The 12,935-nt window shown below is 39.2% G+C and overlaps 1 protein-coding gene across 3 annotated transcripts in view; it reads right to left on the bottom strand.

The window, feature by feature from the left end:
- Positions 1 to 12,935, bottom strand: part of AP1S3 (adaptor related protein complex 1 subunit sigma 3) — a 99,782-nt gene that overhangs the window by 8,611 nt on the left and 78,236 nt on the right. Inside the window, exon 5 of one of the 3 annotated variants that reach the window (XM_033230060.1) lies at positions 11,345 to 11,563. The exons of the other annotated variants lie outside the window; for them this stretch is intronic. Within the exon in view, the coding sequence (XP_033085951.1) occupies positions 11,528 to 11,563 (36 nt within the window). The 3' untranslated portion in view covers positions 11,345 to 11,527. Of the gene's footprint in view, positions 1 to 11,344; positions 11,564 to 12,935 lie in introns of those variants that run through there. 3 annotated transcript variants of the gene reach the window in all.

Here is a 12,935-nt window from a genome sequence, read left to right as displayed (position 1 = left end):
CATTTACACAGATCTCACATGGTATCTAAAGAGAAAGTCAACACGTTTTGTAGCAAAGGGCAAAAGGAAGACTGAAGAGACAGAGAGCAATCAGCATGTCACTGCTTTCTACTTCATGACTTGGAAATAATAATAATCCAAAAGTTTTATAATCTTAAAAAGTGATCCCCTATCATCATCTTGCACTAAAATCATAATCCACATGACACATTTAAAAATACAAAAAGTGCACATATTTGGGTAGACTTGAGTCATATTTTTGAAAAGCCTATTCCTCCTTGTACAATCACATCAACAAGCCATCAGGTTCTTTTTCATCGTGCTGGCAAGACTTGGCAATGGGCTCCCCACCCAGATGAATAACTTCAACGTAAAAGCTTGGTGTGTCGAATGAAGGCTGGCTTGGAAATGTGGCAGTTTAACTTCTGCTTCCAAACCTCTTATTTTTATTTCACAAGAAAGAAAACATATCCTTATGGTGCCACTGTTAAGTGCTCAGTTTTAATTTTGATCATTTTATCACAAGAACAGCAGCAACCAAGTAATCACCATGTTCATCAACTTTCAGCAGTCACTGATATCTTACTGTGTGCCAGGCACTGGTAAGGGTGATAGGGACCCAGTAGTAGACAAAACAGAAAAGGTCTTGGACAGTAGAGAGTGACCTGTCACCTGAAGTTTTGGAATCCTATCATGCTTCAGAAGTACAATATTTTAACGTTATTTCTGGATTCAAGACAACATACAAGACAGTACAAACTCTCTTGATCAAAAATAAACTATTTGATGATATACTGTAGAAATGATCATACAACTTGCTGGATTCAAGAACTTCTTGTGATTATTCAAAAATCTTTGGCAGTATTAAGAGAAACATACCTTTTGGCTGGGCACGGTGGCTCATGCCTGTAATCCCAGCACTTTGGGAGGCTGACATGGGAGGACGGCTTAAGTTCAGGAGTTCGAGACCAGTCTTGGCAACATGAAAAAATAAACCTTTTTTGTTTTGTTTTGTTTTTGAGATAGAGTTTCGCTCTTGTTGCCCAGGCTGTGCAATGGTGAGATCTCTGATCACTCCAACCTCCAACTCCTGGGTTCAAGCGATTCTCCTGCCTCAGCCTCCCAAGTAGCTAGGATTACAGGCCTCTGCCACTACACCTAACTTTTTTGTATTTTTAGTAAAGACCATGCACCACATTGGCGAGGCTACTCTCAAACTCCTGACCTCAGGTGATCCACCCACCTCGGCCTCCCAAAGTGCTGGGATTACAGGCGTGAACCACTGCACCCAGCTGGAAAACAAACAAACAAACAAACAAACAAAAAACCCTTCTTTACAAAAAATACAAAAATTAGCTGGGCCTGGTGGCATGCACTTGTAGTCCCAGCTCCAGAGGTAAAGGTGGGAGGATCACTTGAGCCTGGGAGGCAGAGGCTGCAGTGAGCCAAGATCATGCCACTGCCCCCTTGATGACAGAGTGAGACCCTGTCTCAAAAAGGATAAAAAAGAAAAATAAAGCTTTTTAAAGGAGAGGTTTTAGATTCTAATCTAGTAGCTGTGAGAAATCGTGTCAATGTATATAAGATATCAATAGACCATTAGGAGACTCAGAAAAAGTTATTTCTCTCTCTAACACACATATGCGCGTGCACACACACACACACAGCCCTCCCACTCATCCTGGACTTTTTATGTCCAGGTAATTTATATTTAAATATCTGCAATATAACATTAAAAGTGATAAATTAAGTACCTTGTGAGGCATAGATTTAATTCAAAGAGATTTCAGAGAAGGGAGAAAGAATGGAATGAGAGAGGATTCAGGAAGACAGCAATACTTGAGTTGGGTGTTAAAGAATCTGGATATAGGGAGATGGAGTGAACAACATTTAGGTAAAAGGAATGAACAGAACAAGCCACAACCAAGAAGAAATCCCATCTCTACTAAAAATACAAAAAGTAGCCGAGAGTGGTGGCACGTACCTGTAATCCCAGCTACTTAGGAGGCTGAGGCAAAAGAAACATTTGAACCTGGGAGGCAGAGATTGCAGTGAGCCAAGATGACACCACTGCACTCCAGCCTGGGCAACAGAGTAAGATTCGGTCAAAAACAGAAGAAAAGAAGGAAAGAAGGAAGGAAGGAAGGAAGGAAGGAAGGAAGGAAGGAAGGAAGGAAGGAAGGAAGGAAGGAAGGAAGGAAGGAAGGAGAGAGAGAGAAGAAAAGAAAAGAAAAGAGAAAATGCCCAGAACTAAGCTAGTATAGAAATCAGAGAAGTGGGTAGGTGCAGTGGTGGAGACTGTTGGAAATAGTAGTGCAAGCCTCCAACTCCAGCTGATTCTTGCCACAAAGAAGTGCAGGCTCAGTATTGCTAGCTCTTACAATTTTCCAAGAAAAACGAAAGACTATTTGTGTGTGAAATAACATGATTGATTCAATTTTTTATACAGTGACAGGCAAACAAAATTTGTATGCAGGTGTAGGGTAACCTGTGGGACCCAATTTGTACCTCTACAAAACTGACATGATGTGTGAATGGCAGCATCACAATCTTTCTACTTCTACATTTTGGTGTCTATGTGTTAGAAGCCTGCTTTCCCAATCATGCTTATTATCTACCTTTTTCCAGGTAGTCGCTTGTTGTGCACTTCCTGTAAATAAACTTGATTTCACATATCCTGATCCTGCTGATGGTAGCGCACAGTTTTTTTTGTGCATTGGGGCAGGCTCAATGCTGTAACACCCCCAGTGCTGTGGCATAACACAATAAAGGTTGACTTCTGTTGCATGTATTAGTCCAGTTTGGCTGTCCTGGTTGGTTATCTTTCCTGACAGTCTTTTGACAGATTCCTCCCATCTCATGGCTCTGCCTTCTCTGGGTCCTGGAGTCTTTTTGTTTAGCTGTAAACAAGGAATAGAGGTCTCATATGGGAGATTTTTATAAGCCAGACCTGCAGCGGGTAGGGGTTACTTCAACCCACATTCCACTGGCCATAATTCCACCATGAATAAACCAATCTTCAAGAGAGGCTGCAAATTCAATACCAGCAAAAAATGTATTCTTCCTCTGTTCTCTCCTTTCCTTCTGAAACATATGAGAAATCACTCCTCCAAAATTCGACAATGCAAACTTTTCATTTATTTACTTTTATTTATTTACTTATTTATTTATTTTGAGATGGAGTCTCACTCTGTCACCCAGGCTGGTGTGCAGTGGCACCATCTTAGCTCACTGCAACCTCCACCTCCCCGGTTCAAGCAATTCTCCTGCCTCAGCCTCCCAAGTGGCTGGGACTACAGGTGTGAGCCACCACGCTCGGCTAGTAGAGACAGGGTTTTGCCATGTTGGCCAGGCTGGTCTCAAACTCCTGACCTAGGTGATTTCCGCCCGCCTCAGCCTCCCAAAGTGCTGGGATTACAGGCATGAACCACCACTCCCAACCAATACAAACTTGCAATTCCCCTTTTATTTCAGGAGTGGTTCTTTCTACTCTTATAATGACATCTTTCATTTAGAGAGCACTCAATATTCTTCACTTGTATCATTTAAAAGGCTGAAGAGCATGATTGAATGTCATTAGGACTGTATTTCTTACCAGACTCATCAAATATTCTCATGGGGTAACACTTTTGATGAAGACAAAGTTTAATGAAATGAATGACTAGCACTGGGACTTGATCAAAACATAAATGTCACAGCAATGATTTTTCTTCCCTCTTCTATCTATCGAGTGAATTAGACCACTCTATGATCACATCTGATTCTAACATTCCATCCATTCCAAAGAGCAAGTCCAAGAGCCTTGCCAGTGGCACAGCCAGGACCGGCATGAAGGTCCTCAGTTCCTGCTCCACTTTGACTCTCTAAACACAAATATGGTACTCGGTCAGATGGTTCAGAACATCACAACCAGTGCACTATGGCCCACTTGTTTGCTCTGAGAGACTGATAGTTGAAAATTTGTACAGAGATAAAAAAAAAAAATCAAATCATTATTTTTATTGATCCAAAAGTTCACCAGGGTTGAAATAATATTTAAATAGTATTTGGATGGCTGTCTCAGAAAAATTCCTAAATTCAGTAATCATGTATTTTGGCTCAAAATATTTTGAATATAAAAGGCTTTAATTGTTGGGCAAAGTGGCTCATGCCTGTAATCCCAGAATTTTTTGGGAGGCTGAGACAGGAGGCTTACTTAAGCCCAGAAATTTGAGACCAGCCTGGGCAACATAGTGAGACCCTTTCTCTGTAATCGTTTTTTGTAAATTAGCCGAGTGTGGTGGCACACGCCTGCAGCCCCAGCTACTCAGGAAGCTGAGGTGAGAGGATTGCTTGAGCCCAGGAGGTCCAGGTTGCACTGCACTGCTATCGTGCTGCTGCACTCCAGCCTGGGTGACAGAGTGAGACCCCATTTCAAAAAAAAAAAAGCAAGCACTGGCAGAGAGCAGAGAGGACTTGAATAAAATTCTCTGCACGTGAAGCACTTTCTAAAATTATCAGTTGGTTTAATTTTATTAATACTCCATGATTTATTATTCTTGAGGGTATTTGTATGTAAAAGATTTAAATTTTCTTCCAAATTAATTTGCTCTGTGCTCTTATATTTTTAATAAATGTTCAATTAATAAAGTATGTACAAATTGTTTTATTATTGCTATTATCATGAGATCAGGTGTTTCAAGCAGAATCCGTAATTGATTTTATTCATTTTTTTCTATTAATGTGCCTTTTTTATTCATTTATTTATCCATCGTTTTGGTTTTGCATTTGAATATTATAATTAGTCATAGTCTAATGCTTAATAAAATCTCATTAAAAAGTTGCTTCCAGAAATAAAAAGATGCTCATTTCTAAAAAGAGAAAAACATAATTAAATCAATTCATTATAGAGGACAGATTATCTGAAATATATTTAATCCTACATAAGTAAAGATACTTATATTTTCATTTTTTAAGTTTATTTTATTAAATAATTAATATTTCGATGTTTTCAACTGCCTTCATTTTCAAAATTACATTTTTATTGCACTTTAATTTTTCCATTTATTTTGCATACTAAAAAATGCAAATGACCTAAATTATTTTTTGAACTTAATTTCTGACTACAAATGTGTGACGTGTGTAACTTCCTTAGTTCCTTATTCTTTTCTTTTCTTTTTTTTTTTTTAAGACGAGCCTCGCTCTGTCGCCCAGGCTGGAGTGCAGTGGCCGGATCTCAGCTCACTGCAAGCTCCGCCTCCCGGGTTTACGCCATTCTCCTGCCTCAGCCTCCCAAGTAGCTGGGACTACAGGCGCCCGCCACCTCGCCCGGCTAGTTTTTTGTATTTTTAGTAGAGACGGGGGTTTCACCGTGTTAGCCAGGATGGTCTCGATCTCCTGACCTCGTGATCCGCCTGTCTCGGCCTCCCAAAGTGCTGGGATTACAGGCTTGAGCCACCGCGCCCGGCCTATTCTTAGCATTTCTATAGTCCTAAGTTTTATAGATGTTTCCACCATAATAAAAACATTTTATTAAAACTGGAGGCTTCCCAAATTCAACAGATCTCCCCACAAAAAAATAATAGTTAAAAAAAGTTTAAGTCATTACTGATGCAGTATGAGGACTATCTCACAGGTGAAACCAAGTTATTTGTACTTCTCCTTTTATTTATTTATTTATTTATTTATTTATTGAGACAGAGTTTTGCTCTTGTTGCCCAGGCTGGAGTACAATGGCGTGATCTTGGCTCACTGCAACCTCTGCCTCCAGGCTCAAGCAATTCTCCTGCCTTAGCCTCCCAAGTAGCTGGGATTACAGGTGCCCACCACCACATCTGGCTGATGTGTGTGTGTGTGTGTGTGTGTGTGTGTGTGTGTTTAGTACAGACAGGGTTTCACCACGTTGGCCAGGCTGGTCTCGAACTCCTGACCTTGTGATCCACCTGCCTCAGCCTCCCAAAGTGTTGGGATTACAGGCATGAGCCACCACGCCCAGCCCATAATTCTTCCTTTTCTTCAGCCTAAATGTCTTCTTCTCTTCAAAATGTTATCAAGTAAAGTAATAGTATCAAGTAAATTATACTGGCAACTTTCTACTAAGCAATCATTTTACACACAAGATTAAATAAAAGTTTAAACAAGGGCAAGTATAATATAAGAAACAAAGCTTCCTAGAAGTCATAGCAGGCTGGGTGTGGTGACTGACACCTATATCCCAGCACTTTGGGAGGCTCAGGTAGGAGGATTACTTGAGCCCAGGAGTTCAAGACCAGCCTAGGCAACATAATAACTCATCTCTATTTTTTAATTTTTAAAAAAATATTATAACAATATCAAGTATACCTCATAAAAATGGTTATGAAGTCAGCTAACAATAGCAAAAGCCCATGTAACTCACACAATCGCAGAACTGCTCATTTTACCAATCTGTTTGGAAGTTCTCAACATTTTCCAAAGGAAAGATAAAAAGTGCCACTTTTGAATAATATTATCACTGGATAAAGAACATGCCAAAGACATTAAAATAATTCTGCTCCAGAATGGTTAAGTTGTAAATAAATCATCTCAGGTTAATCGACCCTTGTTAGTTAATAACTGTGAAACCCTGAAGAGAAATGCTTAAAACATTATTTATTCTGTAAAGCTGCAAAACAAACTAGTAAGCAAAATAGTAAATGAACACTTTAAATAAGTTAAATGTAATGGAAACACTGCATAAATTATGTGATAGCACAGATGCAAGGAAAAGATGCTGAGATTCAGTTAATGTGTGAGCTTATTCATGAAGAACTTATCGAAAGTTCTTGTGTAGGACTGAATTCCACATTAAATGGTTCTATCAAAAGGTGATAAAGCCTGAGAATAAAGCCTGAGAAGGTCAGGCATGGTGGCTCATGCCTGTAATCCCAATACTTTGGCAGGCCAAGGCAGGAGGATCGCTTGAGCCCAGGAGTTCGAGATCAGCCTAGGAACTCAGGGAGAACATCCCCCTCCCCCAGCTTCTCTAAAAAAAGTTTTAAAATTAGCCAGGCATGGCAGTGCATGCCTTTAGTCCCAGCTATTTGGGAGACTGTGGTGAGAGGATCCCTTAAACCCAGGAGTTCAAGGATGCAGTGAGCCATGATCATGCCACTGCTCGCCAGCCTGGTCAACAGAGCCAGACCTTGACTGAAAAAAAAAAAAAAAAAAAAAAAAGGCAGCCCTAGATGTTACAGACCTTTCTGTTTTTAGCAATATGTGACAAAATAGATTATTGCTGCTTAATACCAAAGTACACGGTCTACTGGTAAACTTCTGTCAAGAGTTAAAATAAGAATTGAAAAAAAAATTAATTGTCTTCCTTTGCAGATTATTGGAGAATATTTATTGGCTTGCTTTACTCATATTCCCCACCATCTGAATGAACTTAATCAAAAATTTTCAGGGACCATTGTGAATAAGTACATTATCAGGTAAAATTTACCAGTAAAATGTATTGACTATAACTCAGAAAGGTGGAATTAAACACAGTTCACCAATGATTTTCATAGGTATTATAATATGAATTCTAAAGAAGACACTGGCTGGGTACAGTGGCTCACGCTTGCAATCCCAGCATTTTGGGAGGCCGATGTGGGCAGATCATTTGAGGCCAGGAGTTCAAGACCAGTATGGCCAACATGGTGAAACCCCATCTCTACTAAAAATACAAAATTTAGCCAGGCATGTGGCACACACCTGTAATCCCAGCTACTCGGGAGGCTGAGACACAAGAATCGCTTGAACCCAGGGGCGGAGGTTGCAGTGAGCCGAGATCACGCCACTGTACTCCAGCCTGGGCAACAGAGTGAGACTCTGTCTCAAAAAAGATTAGAACAATACATTTGACCAAAGCTTTATCATTATTTTTGGAGGCTTGATATGGAAAAAACAGTTTGAATCAAAAATCCATTTGCTTTATCACAAGAACTGTCAATTTTACATTTGTTAATGAAAGAAAAGGAGCTGTCACTAGATTTAAAAAATGATCACATCATTGATTACATGTAAAGAAATCAGATTACCAAAATGTTAAGTGAATGATGAGAAAAGTCAGTAGGAACAAAAGCAGGAAACATTCTTCTCCCATTCGCCACCACTTACTTTTGAAGTTGCTTCTTGTTGGTTGGTACCAAGAAAAGAAAGAGGTCGCATTAAAGAGACACCACCAGGAATTATGAGTAGCGATGTCAAACATAAATCTGACTTTAAAAAAGTATATTCATGAAAACACACCAAGTTCCTCATTAAAAAATGCTAAAACATTTTATTTTGAAAGTTTTATAGAAATTTAACATTTATTGTCTTTCCTTTCCCTTGGTAGTTTTATGGTAATTATATAATATAGAGAAAACACAATGATTATTTTAGCCTTGGCCCATATAAGATGTCCCTAAAATCCCTCAAATTTACCCCACTGTGCCATATAAATATGTTTACTTTCTTTCATTCTTTTTTTTTTTGAGACAGTCTCACTCTGTCACCTGGGCTGGAGTACAGTGGCATGATCTCAGCTCACTGCAACCTCTGCCTCCCGGGTTCAAGTGATTCTCCTGCTTCAGCCTCCTGAGTAGCTGGGACTACAAGCGTGCGTCACCACACTTGGCTAATTTTTGAATTTTTAGTAGAGACAGGATTTCACCATGTTGGCCAGGCTGGTTGTGAACTCCTGACCTCAGGTGATCTGCTGCCTTGACCTCCCAAAGTGCTGGGATTACAGGCATGAGCCACCTCGCCCAGACAAGACACATTTACTTTCTATGTTTGACACTGATATGAAGTCTGAGAAGCCCTGTCCATAGCTAGAGTGTCTAATATGGAATTATCCAGAACATGTGTAGTATATTTGAGTGAGGTTCAAGATATACCTTTATCCAAATATGGTGACAAATCTCAAAAGAACTGGAAAAACTGTGATGGATTTACATGAGGTCCATCTTTACAAAATTGTATTGAAAAATAAAGAATTCGGCCAGGGGCAGTGGCTCATGCCTGTAATCCTAGCAGCTTGGAAGGCCAAGGCGGAGCGGATCACCTAAGGTCGCAGTTCAAGACCAGCCTCACCAACATGGAGAAATCTCAACTCTACTAAAAACACAACATTAGCTGGGCATGGTGGTGCATGCCTATTAATACCAGGTACTCGGGAGGCTGAGGCAGGAGAATCGTTTGAACCCAGGAGACGGAGGCTGCAGTGACCTGAGATCACACCATTGCACTCTGGCCTGGGCAACAAGAAGCGAAACTCTGTCTAAAAAAAGAAAAGAAAAGAAAGAATTCTACTGCATTAAAAAGTTAAACCACAAAACTGAAGGTAAGCTAAAGTAAACAGAGTGATCAATCATACATGATAAACTTCAAGCTGATGCCATAATTGTAATTATATGGTAACTTGAAGAAATATTGGATAGTAAAAGCCTAATGATTATATTACATGCTAATCTGAGTTATTCGCTTTGAATAATGGTTATATTGAGGAATTGGTGAATTTTTCCCTTTGTTCTCCTGCTTGCTTTGCTGTTTTCCCTAAATATGTGTACTGAGATGAACTAAAGAGAATATTTTTCCATCAGGTTCTCTAAAAGTCTACCAGATGGGATCTCCCAAAGAATCCAATAGGAAACATACTCTTCTAGGAAATCACTGGAGGTCCCAAACCACTCTAATATGAATGATACCAGACCTCAAAGCTAACATTGAAAATGCATAGGTAAAACATCAAATAGCAGGCAGCAAGACAGAATACTACAAGCTTTTACTTTTTCTTTTTTTTTTCTTTTTTGAGACAGAGTCTTGCTCTGTTGCCCACCCTGGAGTGCACTGGTGTGATCTTGGCTCACTGCAACCTCTGCCTCCTGGGTTCAAGCCATTCTCCTGCCTCAGCACCCCAAGTAGCTGGGATTACAGGCACCTGCCACCACACCCAGCTAATTATTTTGTTTGTTTGTTTGAGACAAAGTCTCGCTCTGTCGCCCAGGCTGGAGTGCAGTGGCGCAATCTCAGCTCACTGCAACCTTTGCCTCCCAGGTTCAAGCGATTCTCCTGCCTCAGCCTCCCGAGTAGCTGGGACTACAGGCATGCACCATCACACCCGGCTAATTTTTGTATTTTTAGTAGAGATAGGGTTTCACCCTGTTGGCCAGGATGGTCTCGATCTCTTGACCTCGTGATCCGCCTACCTCTGCCTCCCAAAGTGCTGCGATTACAGGCGTGAGCCACCACGCCCGGCCTAATTTTTGTATTTGTAGTAGAGATGGGGTTTCATCATATTGGCCAGGCTGCTCTCGAACTCCTGACCTCAAGTGATCCACCTGCCTCGGCCTCCCAAAGTGCTGGGATTACAGGTGTGAGCCACTGCACCCAGCATACAAGCTATTTCCCTGTAATATGTTAGATCACTGTTAGTACCTGGTTATACAGAATTTTCATTCCAGGAAGCACAAATGTGATATATTTACAGTAACAATGATCAGCAGCAAATCTTTTCCTTGGGGAGGAAAGGGTGAGAAAAGAAAAAAGGAGGAAAAGAATCTACCACATAGGCCATGATAATCTTAAATGCTCTAAGTAAGCCACGTAATAAGTCTTCAAATGCATTAGAGATACATTAAAACATATTTGAAATGACATTTCCAGCATCTAAGAGTGCTTGGAACATGAATTTTAAAAAATAGTAGCAATAATTATTATTGCTTTGTTATTCATTCTTATACTATTTTAGAATAATAAAGGAAGTCATAGACACTGTATCTCTAGGTCTCTATAAATCTTATAAATATATAGTTTGTAGAAAACCTTATTGGAATGTCCCTTATATTCAGTTAAAAGATAAATTAAAACCTCAGTCAAGATAGCAGCTTCTAAGGCATCAAAAACACTTATTAAGTTCTATACTCTTTGGTTATTTTCTTAATCCCAATTCTGAAAAAAAAAATGAATTCAGCACATTAAAATCAGACACTTTGTATGTGAATTGCAGTTACAGTACTATTAAATGTATGAAAAATGTCTAGCATTACATATAAACTCTGCACTATTAACATAATTTTGAATTATTATACAAGTTAAAAAACTAAACATTTAGAAAATGTATTAATGACATCATATATACTTTACATTCAAAATCATGGATTATTCCAATATCGTTTTCAACCTGTCAGTAGAGGATCAAATGCAAAACAAAAAATTGCATCTAATTTATCTAAACTAGCTTAAAAATATAACATGGAGTTAAAACATTACAAATATTGTCGCTTGGGTTAGGTGGTAGTTACTGGAAACATTTAGAGCTACAAGTACTCTATACAGTATAATACAGACACATACTTTTTTTTCTTTGTTTTTTTTAAATAATACAGACACACAGTAATTATAAATATGTTAAACAACTTTAACTTTGTTAGTTAACAAAGAATCCCTTTAAATTATTTTTGGCATGGTGCCTGAGGCTCCATCAAAAAACCGGATGCGAGGCGTTGCTTATTTACAGCTTCATAACATGTAGTGCTGGAGTCTTCAAGTAGATTTCCAGTTAAAATGTAGGCTTATTCATGTATTCTTCCATTGTCTGAAAGCGAACAATAAATTAGAACAATTTTCCCTTGAAGTCACATCCTTCCCCAGACTGTGAAATCTTCTGCATTCTTTCATTTATTTGCCATTGTTGAAAACAAGTTGTCAAAAGGATACCTGGACATAAAATCTTTGCATTCTAATCAAAGTTTGAGTATAATTTGTATACATATCCATATGGAACTGGAATTAAGTATTCAACTGAGAAAAAGTTAAGCTTGATCATAAAGGGAATGTCTGATAAGAGGAATGCTCGACCAGTGTGGTGTTCATGCCTGTAATATCAGCACTTTGGGAGGCTGATGTGGGCAGATCACCTGAGGTCAGCCTGGCCAACATGACAAAACCCCATCTCTATGAAAAATACAAAAATTAGCCAAGTGTGGTGGCATGCACCTGTATTCCCAGCTACTCAGAAAGCCGAGGCAGGCAAATTGCTTGAACTGGGAGGAGAGGTTAAAGTGAGCCAAGATTGCGCCCCTGCACTCCAGCCTGGGTGACAGACTCCATCTCAAAAAAAAAAAAAAAAGAGAGAGAGAGAGAGAAATGCTAAAGCAAAGTTGCCAAGATATCACTGTTGACTGAAGATAAACAAGCTTGCTAAAATGATCAGGAAGACCACATCCAGGTACCTGTATTAGAGAATTCTGAATTATATCTGTATAACACATGTATCATTACCGATATTGTGCAGAGCATCTTTATTATGCATATTGTCAAGACAAAAAAGACAAACAGACCAAAATTCTTAAGAATTTCTTTACTTCTCTACCAAGTTCACAGGAAAAAATATATAATTTCTGCCATATGTTTTCAAAGGCTTCCTCCCAAAGTATACAAATTATGTTTCTTTTTAACTTTTAAGTTTAGAGGTACATGTGCAGGTTTGTTATATAGGTAAATGTGTGTCATGGGGATTTGTCATACAGATGATTTCGTCATCCAGGTATTAAGCATAGTACCCATTAGTTATTTTTCTGATCCTCTCCTTCCTCCCAGCCTCCATCCTCTGAAAAGTTCCAGTGTGTGTTGTTCCCTTGTATGTGGCCATGTGTTCTCATCATTTAGCTCCCACTTTTAAGTGAGAACATGAAGCATTTGTTTTTCTGTCCCTGCACTAGTTTGCTCAGAATAATGGCCTTCAGCTCCCTCCATGTCCCTGCAAAGGATGTGATCTCATTCTTTTCATACTGCCCATCAGTTACTAAGTTTGCTAACATGCCCCAAAGCCATAATATTTTTTTTCAGCATTAAAAAAAAGAATGTTTGAACAGACTCACAATTACATGTAGAGTTCAAAGTTAACAGTAATGTTGCCAGTCCTATACCATTCAAGACAGATGGGCTTTCTCTTGCACGTTCTCCTA

Source organism: Trachypithecus francoisi, unplaced genomic scaffold (genome assembly GCF_009764315.1).
Source record: "Trachypithecus francoisi isolate TF-2019V2 unplaced genomic scaffold, Tfra_2.0 Lachesis_group13, whole genome shotgun sequence".
Taxonomy (NCBI): domain Eukaryota; kingdom Metazoa; phylum Chordata; class Mammalia; order Primates; family Cercopithecidae; genus Trachypithecus; species Trachypithecus francoisi.
Note: the sequence above shows the minus strand (reverse complement) of the source record. Positions and strands in the feature narration are given on the sequence as shown.